The sequence below is a fragment of the Onthophagus taurus genome, chromosome 3, assembly GCF_036711975.1.
Source record: "Onthophagus taurus isolate NC chromosome 3, IU_Otau_3.0, whole genome shotgun sequence".
NCBI classification, from domain to species: domain Eukaryota; kingdom Metazoa; phylum Arthropoda; class Insecta; order Coleoptera; family Scarabaeidae; genus Onthophagus; species Onthophagus taurus.
The window spans coordinates 26,888,317-26,905,394 of NC_091968.1; the positions used below are offsets into that span (position 1 = coordinate 26,888,317).

Consider the following 17,078-nt stretch of genomic DNA (forward strand, 5'->3'; position numbering starts at 1 on the left):
GCGATAAGTAGTACTTCTCTAGCGGTATGTATTCTTCTGCGAGCAGTATCTAGACTTTTGGAAACACTGCGTTCTATTTTGTAAGCACTACCCAGGTTTCCACAGAATCTAGTGTTCGATTATTAGTATTTAGACATTTGCGAGTAATACGTAGTCTTCAAAATATTTCAAATGCCATTAAAGAAAACAAAATATATTTGGAGTGTATTAAATCAAGATAAAAAGATAACGAAATGTTATTAGATCTTTTTTAATTTTGAAATCTAGATTGTACACGAAATGTTTACGAATATCCTAGCAAATACATGATTAAATCAATTTCCACCAAAACAAATTTAGACCACTTCTATACAAGAACATTACCGATGTGTGCACAACATTTTTATCAAGATAGCAGCAAATCGTGACGAAGTAAATTTCAATTTAATTAATTTAGCTTTGCTTCGGCCTGTATATATTATATATATATTTTATATACAGGATGTGTCAAAGGTTTGGAATATAACTTCGCAATTTTTGGTTTTAAAGAATAATCGTCGTATTTATCCTTTGATAAAGGATAAATAAATAAATAGAGGGATTTATCCTTTATCAAAGTATGCAAGAAAAACATATGCGTCCTATTTAAAATAACAATGTTAGTTGCCATAGCAACGATACAAAAACAATACAAACAAGCAAATATCGTCAAAAAATGCGCCACCATTAATAAAGAATTTTTTGTATAAAACATTTTTCTATAAAACCACAAATGGTGAAGTTATTGGCTATATTCCAAACATTTGACACAACCTGTATACAGGGTGATTCAAAAAACCGCTGACAGACAAAGTTTCTTTAAAATTAAACATTATCTGCAATAAAAAGCCCTTTTTTAAAAATATTTTCAACTCTTCTGCTACTTTTGCCAAACGTGCAGTATTTTCGTGTAAAGTGATCAATTATCTATCAATTGGTCTCTTACAAAACATTGATTAAAGGAACAGTTTTTGATTGAATTAACAAATTTTCTACAAACATGTTTTTCTTAAAAACTATTGCTTTGATCAAAGTTTTGTAAGAGACCAATTGATAGATAATTGATAAGATTTGATAAGATAATGTTTAATTTTAAAAAAACTTTGATTCGCTATATCTCGCCAACGAGACATTTGCGACCCTATGTATATTAAGACTTTTTATCGTAATTTTTGATGTATTACCCGCCGTAGAAGTCTGTCAGCGGTTTTTTGAATCACCCTGTATATATATTTTTATATACGGCATGTGTGAAATGTTTGGAATATAACCAATAACTTCGCAATTTTTGATTTTAAAGAATAATGTTTCAAATAAAAAATTCTTGATTAATCGTTGCGCATCTTTTGGCGATATTTGCTTGTTTGTATTGTTTTTTGTTTAGTTGCTATGGCAACCAACACTATTATTTTAAATAGAATGCATATTTTTTTTTGTATACTTTGATAAAGGATAAATAAATAAATAGAGAGATTTATCCTTTATCAAAGTATGCAAGAAAAACATATGCGTACTATTTAAAATAACAATGTTGGTTGCCATAGCAACGATACAAAAACAATACAAACAAGCAAATATCGTCAAAAAATGCGCCACCATTAATAAAGAATTTTTTGTATGAAACATTTTTCTATAAAACCACAAATGGTGAAGTTATTGGCTATATTCCAAACATTTGACACAACCTGTATACAGGGTGATTCAAAAAACCGCTGACAGACAAAGTTTCTTTAAAATTAGACATTATCTGCAATAAAAAGCCTTTTTTTAAAAATATTTTCAACTCTACTGCTATTTTTGTCAAACGTGCAGTATTTTCGTGTAAAGTGATCAATTATCTATCAATTGGTCTCTTACAAAACTTTGATTAAAGGAACAGTTTTTGATTGAATTAACAAATTTTCTACAAACATGTTTTTCTTAAAAACTATTGCTTTGATCAAAGTTTTGTAAGAGACCAATTGATAGATAATTGATAAGATTTGATAAGATAATGTTTAATTTTAAAGAAACTTTGATCCGCTATATCGCGCCAACGAGACATTTGCGACCCTATGTATATTAAGACTTTTCATCTTAATTTTTGATGTATTACCCGCCCTAGAAGTCTGTCAGCGGTTTTTTGAATCACCCTGTATATATATTTTTATATACAGGATGTGTGAAATGTTTGGAATATAACCAATAACTTCGCAATTTTTTGATTTTCAAGAATAATGTTTCAAATAAAAAATTCTTTATTAATCGTGGCGTTTGTTTTGGCGATATTTGCTTGTTTGTATTGTTTTTTGTTTAGTTGCTATGGCAACCGACACTATTGTTTTAAATAGAATGCTTATGTTTTTTTTGCATACTTTGATAAAGGATAAATAAATAAATAGAGGGATTTATCCTTTATCAAAGTATGCAAGAAAAACATATGCGTCCTATTTAAAATAACAATGTTGGTTGCCATAGCAACGATACAAAACAATACAAACAAGCAAATATCGCCAAAAAATGCGCCACGATTAATAAAGAATTTTTTGTTTAAAACATTTTTCTATAAAACCACAAATGGTGAAGTTATTGGTTATATTCCAAACATTTGACACAACCTGTATACAGGGTGATTCAAAAAACCGCTGACGGACAAACTTTCTTTAAAATTAAACATTATCTGCAATAAAAAGCCCTTTTTTTAAAATATTTTCAACTCTACTGCTATTTTTGTCAAACGTGCAGTATTTTCGTGTAAAGTGATCAATTATCTATCAATTGGTCTCTTACAAAACTTTGATTAAAAGAACAGTTTTTGATTGAATTAACAAATTTTCTACAAACGTGTTTTTCTTAAAAACTATTGCTTTGATCAAAGTTTTGTAAGAGACCAATTGATAGATAATTGATAAGATTTGATAAGATAATGTTTAATTTTAAAGAAACTTTGATCCGCTATATCTCGCCAACGAGACATTTGCGACCATATGTATATTAAGACTTTTCTTAAAAATTAAGATTTTTGATGTATTACCCGCCGTAGAAGTCTGTCAGCGGTTTTTTGAATCACCCTGTATATATATTTTTATATACAGGATGTGTGAAATGTTTGGAATATAACCAATAACTTCGCAATTTTTGGTTTTAAAGAATAATGTTTCAAATAAAAAACTCTTTATTAATCGTGGCGTATCTTTTGGCGATATTTGCTTGTTTGTATTGTTTTTCGTTTAGTTGCTATGGCAACCAATACTATTGTTTTAAATAGAATGCATATGTTTTTTTGTATACTTTGATAAAGGATAAATAAATAAATAGAGAGATTTATCCTTTATCAAAGTATGCAAGAAAAACATATGCGTACTATTTAAAATAACAATGTTGGTTGCCATAGCAACGATACAAAAACAATACAAACAAGCAAATATCGTCAAAAAATGCGCTACCATTAATAAAGAATTTTTTGTATGAAACATTTTTCTATAAAACCACAAATGGTGAAGTTATTGGCTATATTCCAAACATTTGACACAACTTGTATACAGGGTGATTCAAAAAACCGCTGACAGACAAAGTTTCTTCAAAATTAAACATTATCTGCAATAAAAAGCCCTTTTTTAAAAATATTTTCAACTCTACTGCTATTTTTGTCAAACGTGCAGTATTTTCGTGTAAAGTGATCAATTATCTATCAATTGGTCTCTTACAAAACTTTGATTAAAAGAACAGTTTTTGATTGAATTAACAAATTTTCTACAAACGTGTTTTTCTTAAAAACTATTGCTTTGATCAAAGTTTTGTAAGAGACCAATTGATAGATAATTGATAAGATTTGATAAGATAATGTTTAATTTTAAAAAAACTTTGATCCGCTATATTTCGCCAACGAGACATTTGCGACCCTATGTATATTAAGACTTTTCATCTTAATTTTTGATGTATTACCCGCCCTAGAAGTCTGTCAGCGGTTTTTTGAATCACCCTGTATACAGGGTGTATCTGAATGACTGCAACAAACTTCAAGGGGAGATTCTTTAGTGAATTTTAAGGGTACTTTGATATATGAACTATGGGCGACTTCGGCTCCCTTCAGGAGCTACACCCCTCCAAAAATGGCGGAAAATTTTGGTTTATTTTTTTTTTCTCAAAAACCATAAACGCCAGGAAAATGAAATTTGGGGAATATGTTTAACTCATAATAGGGCACGTTTTGACCCTATTTGTACTTTCAACCTATCCTTCTAAACTACTAAACGTAACCACCCCCGTTCAATTTATGCCTAGATTTTTTGTATGAAGATGATAAATACATTGGAAAAATTTCAGTTAGATAGATAAAACTATTCTAAAACTTTTTTGTCTCTCTGATGTTCTTCGAAAAATTAATAATTTCTGAGAAAAAAAATAATTAAGCAAACACTAACTGTTAAGCTGTGGGTTGTTAATCGAAAGTTGGAATGAATTTTTAATGAAAAAATCTTAGTAGGCTTTGCAATCTTTGTCAGAAATATTTTTGACGTTTAAATATCAGTGGTTTTCGTACTATTATTATTGTTTTATTTGAAATTTTTAAACGTCGAGAACTTTATTTAGTTCTAGACTTATAGAACTTTATTTAAAAATTAATTTGAAAAACAATAATAATAGTAAGAAAAACACTGACATTTAAACGTCAAAAATATTTCTGACAAAGATTAGAGAGCCTACTAAGATTTTTTCATTTAAAATTCATTCCAACTTTTGATCGACAACCCCGATGTTTAACGTGCAGTATTTGCTTTATTATTTTTTTTCTCAAAAATTAGTCGTTTTTGGAAAAATTTTAGAGAGACAAAAAAGTTTTAGGATACTTTCATCTACCTAGGTAAAAATTTTTTAATGTATTTATCATCTGCATAAAAAAAATATTAGCAAAAATGTAAAGGGGGTGGTTACGTTTAGTAATTTAGAAGGGTAGGTTGAAAGTACAAATAGGATCAAAACGTGCCCTATTATGAGTTAAACATATTCCCCAAATTTCATTTTCCTAGCGTTTATCATTTTTGAGAAAAAGAAATTAAACCAAAATTTTCCGCCATTTTTGGAGGGGTGTAGCTCCTTACGGGAGCCGAAGTCGCCCATGGTTCATATATCAAAGTACCCTTAAAATTCACTAAAGAATCACCCCTTGAAGTTTGTTGCAGTCATTCAGATACACCCTGTATATATTTTTATATACAGGATGTGTGAAATGTTTGAAATATAACCAATAACTTCGTAATTTTTGATTTTCAAGAATAATGTTTGAAATAAAAAATTCTTTATTAATCGTGGCGCATTTTTTGGCGATATTTGCTTGTTTCTATTGTTTTTTGTTTAGTTGCTATGGCAACCAACACTATTATTTTAAATAGAATGCATATGTTTTTTTTGTATACTTTGATAAAGGATAAATAAATAAATAGAGAGATTTATCCTTTATCAAAGTATGCAAGAAAAACATATGCATCCTATTTAAAATAACAATGTTGGTTGCCATAGCAACGATACAAAAAACAATACAAACAAGCAAATATCGCCAAAAAATGCGCCACGATTAATAAAGAAACTTTTATTTGTAACATTTTTCTATAAAACCACAAATGGTGAAGTTATTGGCTATATTCTAAACATTTGACACAGCCTGTATACAGGGTGATTCAGACCACCCGTACCAGGGATTGCAATTTGATAATAAAATCGCATATGAAGAATTCAATGCATCAGTTTTATCACGCTGGTAACACCGGAAGTTGGTGGTAATGACATCAACTTAAAAATTTTCCAAAATGTCATATGAATTGTTTGTTCAGATTGTTCTTTAATTAATTACTTCAGCATTTTTTATAATACATGTTTAGTTATGTATCAATAGGACTTAAACGTTGCATTAAATCTAAGAAGAGTTAAAGCAAAAGATGTTTATTTTTAAAATATCTATTCTATGATAAAACTTAATTCATATGACAGCTTGTAAAATTTTTAAGTTGATGTCATCACCACCAACTTCCGATATTTTCATCGTGATAAAAACTGGTGCATTGGATTCTTCATATACGATTTTATTATCATATTTTTTATTGCAAAAAAAATCCCTGGTACGGGTGGTCTGAACCACCCGGTATATTATTATTTTAGAAAAATTTTAGAAAAAGTCAATTAAACTCCATCTATGATTAAAAAGTGAAACTTATCACTATTAATACTTTTACAGAGCCATCTATGAAGTGAAACTCGAAGCAAGCGAAACATTGATTTTTCTAGTTTTAGTTTCGCCGCTTTAATCATAGATGGAGACGTAAAAAAAGATAATAATTTGATTTATTTTAAAGTGAATCACAATCAATAGATGTAATAATCTATTTTATTACCTATTGTTTTAATTTATCTTCTCTGAAATTGAGACTAAATTAAAAAAAAATTTTATTGATCTTATAAATATGAAGTAACTAACTATTTTGAGAAAATTGATAAGATTCAAATCACATAATGGATTAAGACCGATGCGAAAATGATATCAACAAATTTAAATTATTTATTAATAAATAAATTTTTTGTTTAATTACTTTTACATCGAACGAATAAGCAATGATAAAACGGTTTTTTCGTCGTGGTGACCTCGCATAACTTAATTAAAACATCTTTGAAAATTTCCTCGACGTTTATGTTCCAAAGAGCCGAGCAATATCCAACGTGCGAGAAGTAATAGTGTCTCCTTAATTCTTGGATTTCATCGATTAGGATTCTTTTATTTTTTAAATCAGACTTTGTACCTAAATGTGATGGGAATAAAATTATTTAAATAATTTCTTCTTTTCAATTACTTACATACTAAAACTATTGAGGCGTTCGGTTTGTGATATTTAATTTCTGGGTACCATTTCGTTCGAACGTTTTTGAATGAATTCATGTTGTTTATGGCGAAACATATTATAAAAATGTCGGTCTGAAATGAAAAATTATTATTTTAAAGATTTTGAAGATAAGAAAATTTATTTGCCCAAAAAATTAATAACTTTTTTCTTATTTTAGTAATTATTTCTGGCGCCGAAAAGTCGATTTATTAACAAGATTCGATTTTAATCATCTTTTGCGGCATCTTTTGATAAAAAATGACTGTTATTTATTAATTAAATTAACTTACGTTTCTATAAATTCTTATTCTTTCTTCTAAATTGCGTTTACCTCCTAAAGTATCGCAAATTTCCAATTCATATTCTCCTTTATTTACGATTATTTTCTTGGTAAATGGTTCCAATCTAAAAGGATTTATTAAAACAAAAATTAAGATTATTAATTTTTTTTACCTCTTACTTTGATGGGTTTCTTTAAATCCATCCCCATTGAGTACCGAAAGCCAGCTGGTTTTACCCGTTTGCGAATCTCCGACGATTGTAAATCTGATCCCGCTCATTCCATCAGCAGATGCCTCGAGGGGCACTTTTTAGTTCTCGCCTTCGCCCGCACCAAACTGAAACTGATAATACCAAACGCGATCGCTATGAATTCCTAAATCTTTTTTTTGATATCATTTACATCTCGTTTTAATTTATTGACATAAAGATAAAGAGATCGATAAATATTGAAATGAAAAGAATTATTTTGTTGATAATTTTTATTAACCAGAAGTTATTTTCTAACTTCACTAACTTTTTTTGGGTTATCGGAAAACGCAGCAAATTAATCTGTAGTATTGGGAAGTTTTAATTAATCGTTATCTTGTATCTAACGGAATTAAATTATCGATTAACAATATAGAGTGGCTATAAACTAATAGCTTTTTTTCCAAATCCAAACACAATGTTTGGAGCGTTACTATAATTTTAGATAAGGAAAATTACTTATTAATTACTTTAAGTCACTCAAATCGTCATTACATATCACCCGTGACTAAATGTTGTGTTGATATATCATCACAAAAGAAATCAACCTCACAAATCTTAAAAAAAGCACAAAAAATGTGGGTTAAGCCTTATCTCTGCTATGATTACTAAGCGATTCCATTCACAGCATTAACACTTAATGGGACTAATTGGTGCAGGTACCAAAATCTTAATTGGGTACTAACCAATCTTCATTAATGATTGCCAACAACATCTAAACAAAACAATCTCCTTAATTATTACCTTTCTTAAATCTGGAACCACTTTGGCAATAAGCGACCAATCGATGAAATAAGCAGCAATTTAAAGGAAATTTAATGAAGATTGAATATATAATTTCTTATTTCTAATAAACTTTGTTGTTATTAATAATATCTTTATAATTATAATATCTTTGTTGTTAAAATTAATAACGATGAAAAGTACAGAGTTGGGGTTAAAAAATCACCACAACGATTTTTATAGAAACTAAGAAATTATTTATGGCACATTTAATCCGGATTGAATTTGCTTTAAAATGTTGATTATTTCATCATGATATCTCAATTAGTTCTTGAGATACGATTTTTTTAATTTCCATTAAAATGAATAATGATGAAAAGTACAGAGTTGGGGTTAAAAAATCATAACAACAGTTTTTATGGAAACTAAGAAATTAGTTATGGCATATTTAATTCTCGTTAAATTTGCTTTAAAATGTTGGTTATTTCACCATGATATCTCAATTGGTTCTTGAGATACGATTTTTTTAATTTCCATTAAAATTAATAACTACAAAAATTGCAGAGTTGGGGTTAAAAAATCATCAGAGCGATGTTTATGGAAACTAAGAAATTATTCATGGTACATTTAATTCGCATTAAATTTGCTTTAAAATGTTGGTTATTTCACCATGATATCTCAATTGGTTCTTGAGATACGATTTTTTTAATTTCCATTAAAATTAATAACTACAAAAATTGCAGAGTTGGGGTTAAAAAATCATCAGAGCGATGTTTATGGAAACTAAAAAATTATTTATGGCACATTTAATCCGCATTAAATTTGCTTTAAAATGTTGGTTATTTCATCATGATATCTCAATTAGTTCTTGAGATACGATTTTTTTAATTTCTATTAAAATGAATAATGATGAAAAGTATAGAGTTGGGGTTAAAAAATCATCACAACGGTTTTTATGGAAACTAAGAAATTATTTATGGCACATTTAATCCTCATTAAATTTGTTTTAAAATGTTGGTTATTTCATCATGATATCTCAATTAGTTCTTGAGATACGATTTTTTTAATTTCTATTAAAATGAATAATGATGAAAAGTATAGAGTTGGGGTTAAAAAATCATCACAACGGTTTTTATGGAAACTAAGAAATTATTTATGGCACATTTAATCCTCATTAAATTTGTTTTAAAATGTTGGTTATTTCATCATGATATCTCAATTAGTTCTTGAGATACGATTTTTTTAATTTCTATTAAAATGAATAATGATGAAAAGTATAGAGTTGGGGTTAAAAAATCATCACAACGGTTTTTATGGAAACTAAGAAATTATTTATGGCACATTTAATCCTCATTAAATTTGTTTTAAAATGTTGGTTATTTCATCATGATATCTCAATTAGTTCTTGAGATACGATTTTTTTAATTTCCATTAAAATTAATAATGATGAAAAGTGCAGAGTTGGGGTTAAAAAATCATCACAACGGTTTTTATGGAAACTAAGAAATTATTTATGGGACATTTAATCCTCGTTAAATTTGCTTTAAAATGTTGATTATTTCATCATGATATCTCAATTAGTTCTTGAGATACGATTTTTTTAATTTCCATTAAAATCAATAACTACGAAAATTGCAGAGTTGGGGTTAAAAAATCATCACAACGGTTTTTATGGAAACTAAGAAATTATTTATGGGACATTTAATCCTCGTTAAATTTGCTTTAAAATGTTGATTATTTCATCATGATATCTCAATTAGTTCTTGAGATACGATTTTTTTAATTTCCATTAAAATCAATAACTACGAAAATTGCAGAGTTGGGGTTAAAAAATCATCACAACGGTTTTTATGGAAACTAAGAAATTATTTATGGGACATTTAATCCTCGTTAAATTTGCTTTAAAATGTTGATTATTTCATCATGATATCTCAATTAGTTCTTGAGATACGATTTTTTAAATTTCCAATAAAATTTATAACTTTAAAAAGTGCAAAGTTGGGTTCAAAAAATCATAACAACGATGTTTATGAAAACTAAGAAATTATTTATGGCACATTTAATCCTCATTAAATTTGCTTTAAAATGTTGGATATTTCGTCGTCATATATCAATTAGTTCTCAAGATACGATTTTTTTAGTTTCCATTAAAATTAATAACGATGAAAACTACAGGATGTCCCAATTTCATTGTCCGCATAGGCTATCTCCGAAACTAAAAGAGATAGAAAGAAAGTAGCTTACATGTCATGATAAAACCATAGTTGGCTATGACTTAAAATAATTTGTCATTTTCTTCTGATAACAAATATATACAGGGTGTCTCACGTAACTGGTTTGTTAGAACTTCCATTATTTGTACAGTTTTGAAATTTTGGTAGCATTGAGTTGTTCATTCGGAACTGTCGATCTAAAATATTTTCAAGATGGCCACTTCCGGTCTGTCGGAAGTAGACCATAACTTAGTAAAATTCGAAAAATAAGTATAAACGAAATAAAAATATTTAGAAAAATTAAATAATCTGCTGTTTGTTCAAAATGTCATCTGGACCGATGAATGTGATAGAATCCATGTTGCAAGATGTTTATATAATTAAGAAATAAAAAACAGTAACTTCTTTCTTGCTTTTTTTATATATTATTAAATTTCCTCGGTACCGGTTTCGACTAAACAGTCATCCTCAGCCGAATCTACATATAAAAAACTTAATTCAATAATTATTAAACTTACGGTCAAATAAAATCTATTTATGAAAAATTGAGCACATCATATTGAAATAAATCATGCATAAAACATTTTTTAGTGAAAATATGACGATGAAGTTCAACGTTAGTAGTGCGTGCATTTTTTCTAACGTATTTTTAACGTATTTTTCTGAATGTTCTCAAGGAAGATTCGAGTTTAATGTATGGCGTGCCCTTTTAAATAATAGAATTTTGACATATAGTATCTACTATGAAAACTTAAACTCAGGTAGATACCTCAATAAATGAAGGCAGCACATTGTCTCAAATGACGTATTTTCAACATGACACAAGATTGTTAGTGAATTTTTAAATACAATCTTTGGCAATAATTGAGAACACTGTTTTCCATCATGGTATGGTTATCACCATAACAACAATAACTTTTAAATACATACAATAGTTTTAGAAAGAACAAAAAGAATTTTTGCTAACTATTCAATAACTATAAGAAATATACCCAATGCAGTATATACAGGGTGAGTCAAAAAACCACTGACAGACTTCTAGAGCAGATACATAGTACATGAAAAATTAATATGAATAGTCTTAATATACAACGTAAGGTAAGAAAATTATGTGTTTTCTAGAAGATGGATATATTTATTTGAGGCTCAACCGGTTTAAATTGCTAGTTACAATCATCTTCAGGAGCTAGCCACCTATTATTATAAAAATAAAAAAATACATTTCACAAATTAAATCAAACAATATTCAAATATAATATTTTAACAATATTAAATAATATTTTTAAAACCATAACTTGTTCTATATCTTCTGGTATTGTCACTGTTCGTATTCTGGCTTTTTCCGGATGTCTTATTTTTTGTTGTTAATTCCTCAAAGTTCGTTAATTCAGTTCGACCATTATTGTGTTTTGAGGTTATGTCTGGTTAGGTCGTCATGTCAATGAAGATAGTCGCGAATTATACAGTCAATCAGATTTAACTTTAAATTCAAATTCAATTTATCAATGTTTGAAACATAAAATTAAATAGATGCACTTTATATCACTAATATTAAACATAGTATTCAATGGGTACCGTATTTCAAAAAACTCTTAAATGTTACTGTTTTGATAAGGAATTGAAGTTGTAAGGGAAATGAAAAATGGGAAATTGCAGAAAAGGTGAAGATTTTGGAATAAAGAAAGGATTGGTAGTTGTACATAATTGTAGTTACATGTTTGACAAAATTAGCAGTGGCGTTGAAAGTATTTTAAAAGAAGGGTCTTTTATACCAGATAATGTTTAATTTTAAAGAAACTTTGACACCCTTATATCTCGTTAAGGTGGCATTTGCAAGTCCATGTATATTAAGACTATTCATCTTAATTTTTGATGTACCTATTACCTGCCTTAGAAATCTGGCAGCGGTTTTTTGAATCACCCTGTATATTTATTATTATTTTATTATTATTAAAAAATTCTACCTACGCCACTGAATTCTTCGTAAAAAGTTGCGCATACAATGCTTTAATTATAATACTCCATCTTTTGTAATAAGTGAGATATTCGCGTTTGTCGTTTTCGCAAATTTTTCAGTTTTTGCCGATAGGGCGAAAACAAAAGACGATAGCTGTACGGAGTTTTCGGCATTAGCAGTTTCTCGAAAAACGTGATCATGACATGTATGCTACTTTTTTCTATCTCTTTTAGTTTCGGAGATATTGTCCGCAATATCTCCGACAACGTATTTGGGACATCTTATACAGAGTTGGGTTTTAAAAAATCATCACAACGATGTTTATGAAAACTAAGAAATTATTTATTCTCAATTAGTTCTTGAGATACGATTTTTTTAATTTCCATTAAAATGAATAACTACGAAAATTGCAGAGTTGGGGTTAAAAAATCATCAGAGCGATGTTTATGGAATCTAAGAAATTATTCATGGCACATTTAATCCTCATTAAATTTGCTTTAAAATGTTGATTAATTCATCGTGATATCACAATTAATTCTTCAGATACGATTCTTTTAATTTCCATTAAAATTTATAATTATGAAAAGTGCAAAGTTGGCTTCAAAAAATCATAACAATGATGTTTATGGAAACAAAGAAATTCTTTATGGCACATTTAATCCTCATTAAATTTGCTTTAAAATGTTGATTATTTCATTGTCATATCTCAATTAGTTCTTGAAATACGATTTTTTAAATTTCCATTAAAATTAATAACTACGAAAATTGCAGAGTTGGTGTTAAAAAATCATCAGAGCGGCGATGTTTATGGAATCTAAGAAATTATTCATGGCACATTTAATCCTCATTAAATTTGTTTTAAAATGTTGATTAATTCATCGTGATATCACAATTAATTCTTGAGATACGATTCTTTTAATTTCCATTAAAATTTATAATTATGAAAAGTGCAAAGTTGGCTTCAAAAAATCATAACAACGATGTTTATGGAAACAAAGAAATTCTTTATGGCACATTTAATCCTTATTAAATTTGCTTTAAAATGTTGATTATTTCATTGTCATATCTCAATTATTTCTTGAAATACGATTTTTTTAATTTCCATTAAAATTAATAACTATTAAAAGTGCAGAGTTGAGTTTAAAAAGTCATCACAACGATGTTTATGAAAACTAAGGAATTATTTACGGAACACTTAATCCTGACTAAATTTGCTTTAAAATGTTGGTTATTTCATCATGATATCTCAATTAGTTCTTGAGAGACGATTTTTTGAATTTCCATTAAAATTTATAACTATAAAAAGTGCAAAGTTGGGTTCAAAAAATCATCACAACGATGTTTATGAAAATTAAGAAATTATTTATGGCACATTTAATCCTCATTAAATTTGCTTTAGAATGTTGGTTAAAACTATGTACAGGGTGTTCCAATTTCGATGTCCGCATAGGCTATCTCCGAAACTAAAAGAGATAGAAAAAAAGTAGCTTACATGTCATGATCTCGTTTTTCGAGAAAATGCTAATGCCGAAAACTCCGAACAGCTATCGTCTTTTGTTTTCGCCCTATCGGCAAAAATTGAAAATTTTGCAAAAATGACAATCGCGAATATCTCACTTATTATCAAAGATGGGGTATTATAAATAAAACATTATATGGGCAACTTTTTACGAAGAATTCAGTGGCGTAGGTAGAATTTTTTTCCCATCTTTGGTTTTCGAGATTTGAGACATAACTTTATTTTTTTAAATGGAAACCATAGTTGGCTATGACCTAAAATAATTTGTTATTTTCTTCTGACAACAAATATATATAGTTTGTGGGGTATATTTCTTATGGTTATTGAATAATTAACATAAATTCATTTTGTTCTATCTAAAACTAATGTATGTATTTAAAAGTTAATGTTGCTATGGTGATAACCATACATACTATGATGGAACATAATGTATCAAATAATTGCCAAAGTTTGTATTTAAAAATTCGATAACAACTCTGGCATTATGAGCTGGTATGATGCACCAGCATGTTAGGTGTCAAAGTATAACAAAACTAAATAACACTTTACAATGAACTTCGAAAATTATGAAAATGTAACATGATGGAATGCTATATGTTATCAAATAAGAATGCGACGTTAGCCGCGGAATTATATTTCACAAGGTATCCGGAAAGAAGACAACCGCACGTAAGAACCTTCAGCCGGTTAGCAGAAAATTTAATAGATTTTTGGTCCATCCCCAAACCACGTGCAAAAACATACCAAAATGGCCTGCAAGAGGATGAAGTCAATGTGTTGGCTTCACTTGCGATAAATCCATCAACATCTTGCAGAGAAATTGAACAAGACGTCTGACCCAAAAACCGCTGCTCCCGAATATGAAAGAAAAATATGTATAAACCATACAAAGCGGGCCTAACTCATTATTTACGTGCCGGAGATGTCAATCTAAGATTAGAATTTTGTAGATGATATTTAGAAAAATTAAATAATCTGCTGTTTGTTCAAAATGTCATCTGGACCAATGAAGTCTCTGAGTGTTCAATGTATGGTGTGCCCTTTTAGATAATAGAATGTTGGCATATAGTATCTACCATAAAAACTTAAACTCAGGTAATACCTCAATATATCAAGGCAGCACATTGTGCCTTTGGTCGACAATTTGCCATTAAATAAGTCTCAAATGATATATTTTCAATATGACGGAGCACCAGCACATAATGCCAGAGTTGTCAGTGAATTTTTAAATACTACTACAAACTTTGGCAATAATTGGAAACAATGGGCACGTTCAGCCGGTGTCAACTGTTAAGTTGCTATATTAGCAGTCACGGCTGAACGATATGTTAAGTCAGCGCTGTTACGCAGCAGTTTAGTAAATATCTCAGCGTAAGTAATCTGCGCTTAGTTTGTCAGCGGTTGTGAAATTCTAGGTTAGAATTAATATTTTTTGTTTCTCCCTTTTAATTTTGAAAACTGGCAGAACTGTATAAAATGAAATGAGCCTTAAAATCAACATCATCATCTATTATCTCTTGTAATAACACAAAATTTTCAAAAATATTATTGTTGGCCATAGTTTTAGGTTATGCTGAACTACTAATTCTCAATTGTTTGTTCAGCCGATTTCGTTCCGCTGTATTAAAGCTCATACAACTAGCTGACTGATTTAATTCAACTGTTGACACCTGCTGAACGTTCCCAATGTTTTCCATCGTGGCATTGTTATCACCATAACAACATTAAGTTTTAAATACATACAATAGTTTTAGAAAGAACAAAAAAAATTGATACATTATGTTCCATCATAGTATGTATGGTTATCACCATAGCAACATTAACTTTTAAATACATACATTCGTTTTAGATAGAACAAAATGAATTTATGTTAATTATTCAATAATTATAAGAAATATACCCCACAAGGTATATATATTTGTTATCAGAAGAAAATAACAAATTATTTTAGGTCATAGCCAACTATGGTTTCCATTTAAAAAAATAAAGTTATGTCTCAAATCTCGAAAATAAAAGATGGGAAAAAAATTCTACCTACGCCACTGAATTCTTCGTAAAAAGTTGCCCATATAATGTTTTATTTATAATACTCCATCTTTGATAATAAGTGAGATATTCGCGATTGTCGTTTTCGCAAAATTTTCAGTTTTTGCCGATAGGGCGAAAACAAAAGACGATAGCTGTTCGGAGTTTTCGGCATTAGCATTTTCTCGAAAAACGAGATCATGACATGTAAGCTACTTTTTTTCTATCTCTTTTAGTTTCGGAGATAGCCTATGTGGACATCGAAATTGGGACACCCTGTACTTTTCGTTGTTATTAATTTAAATTTAAATTTAAAAAATCGTATCTCAAGAACCAATAACAATATCACGCTAAAATAAGAAGCAATTTAAAGCAATGATATCTTAATTGCTACTAAGAACATTGTTATAATTTTTAATCCAAATTCAGCATAAAAAATAATGACTTGAGTGTTTCATTTTCTTAACATTTTTTCCTCCACATCCCTTTTTTATATTGAAGCAAATAAGACAATTTAGGGGTAGTGTTAGACTTGTTAGCTTTGCATCCTGAAAAGCTGAAAGCTCTTCGTATGTCCGCCGCCGCCGGGTAAATAGTTCGATTAACGAGAAGAGTTCCCGTCCGGACAAATTTTTTCTTTTCCTTTTTTTTTGGCGGAGAAGGAACCTTTTCGACTTGGGGTTTATCTGGACTTTCCCTTGATTGGTACGGGATTATCGTCTCTGCTCGCCTTAATAAGGATAACTCGACGATTTGTCCACGGTGATTGATAAAGGATATTAGATCTAAAGACGGTTTCTTACACAATTTAATCCCAAAGATTATTATTATTATTATTATTAAGAAAGAGAAAAGAAAAAAAATGATTTCAAAGAGATAATAAATCGTTTTTGATACTTACAAAGAGATAAAGAACGATTTAATTTATGGTTAATTCGTTCTATTTAAGTCCGAGTTGCGTTTAGTTCAAGGTGATTATAAAATGCAAATTACTTGTCGTCTCCAATTTAATTTAACCGAGTTAGTTCTCGTTATTATTATTGTTATTATTTCTTTTTTTTTTTGACATTTCGTTTTATCGCGGGTACGATTTGCATAACGTTTCGAGAAAATTTCAATGTGACTTTTTATAGTGGTGTAAGAAAAGCCTGAAATGAATTTTCTCTAAGTAGACCAAACTATATATTTACAATACAAAAGGTTTCTTTTTAATTAAACCTTAATAAAAAATAATAAAGAAAATT

General features: G+C 28.9%; 2 protein-coding genes across 2 annotated transcripts in view; one reads left to right on the plus strand and one right to left on the minus strand.

Annotated features, from left to right (window-relative positions):
- The window catches only part of LOC111420709 (monocarboxylate transporter 12-like), a 107,196-nt gene that overhangs the window by 22,252 nt on the left and 67,866 nt on the right, over positions 1–17,078 (plus strand). The gene's annotated exons all lie outside the window — the stretch shown is intronic.
- Positions 6,536–17,078, minus strand: part of LOC111419927 (ras-related protein rac-2-like) — a 79,189-nt gene continuing 68,646 nt past the window's right edge. Inside the window, exons 4-7 of the mRNA XM_071195573.1 lie at positions 7,323–7,492; positions 7,160–7,274; positions 6,844–6,961; positions 6,536–6,788 (exon numbers count right to left, since the gene is read on the minus strand). Coding sequence (XP_071051674.1) covers positions 6,574–6,788; positions 6,844–6,961; positions 7,160–7,274; positions 7,323–7,429 — 555 coding nt within the window. The 5' untranslated portion in view covers positions 7,430–7,492 and the 3' untranslated portion in view covers positions 6,536–6,573. The remainder of the gene's footprint in view (positions 6,789–6,843; positions 6,962–7,159; positions 7,275–7,322; positions 7,493–17,078) is intronic.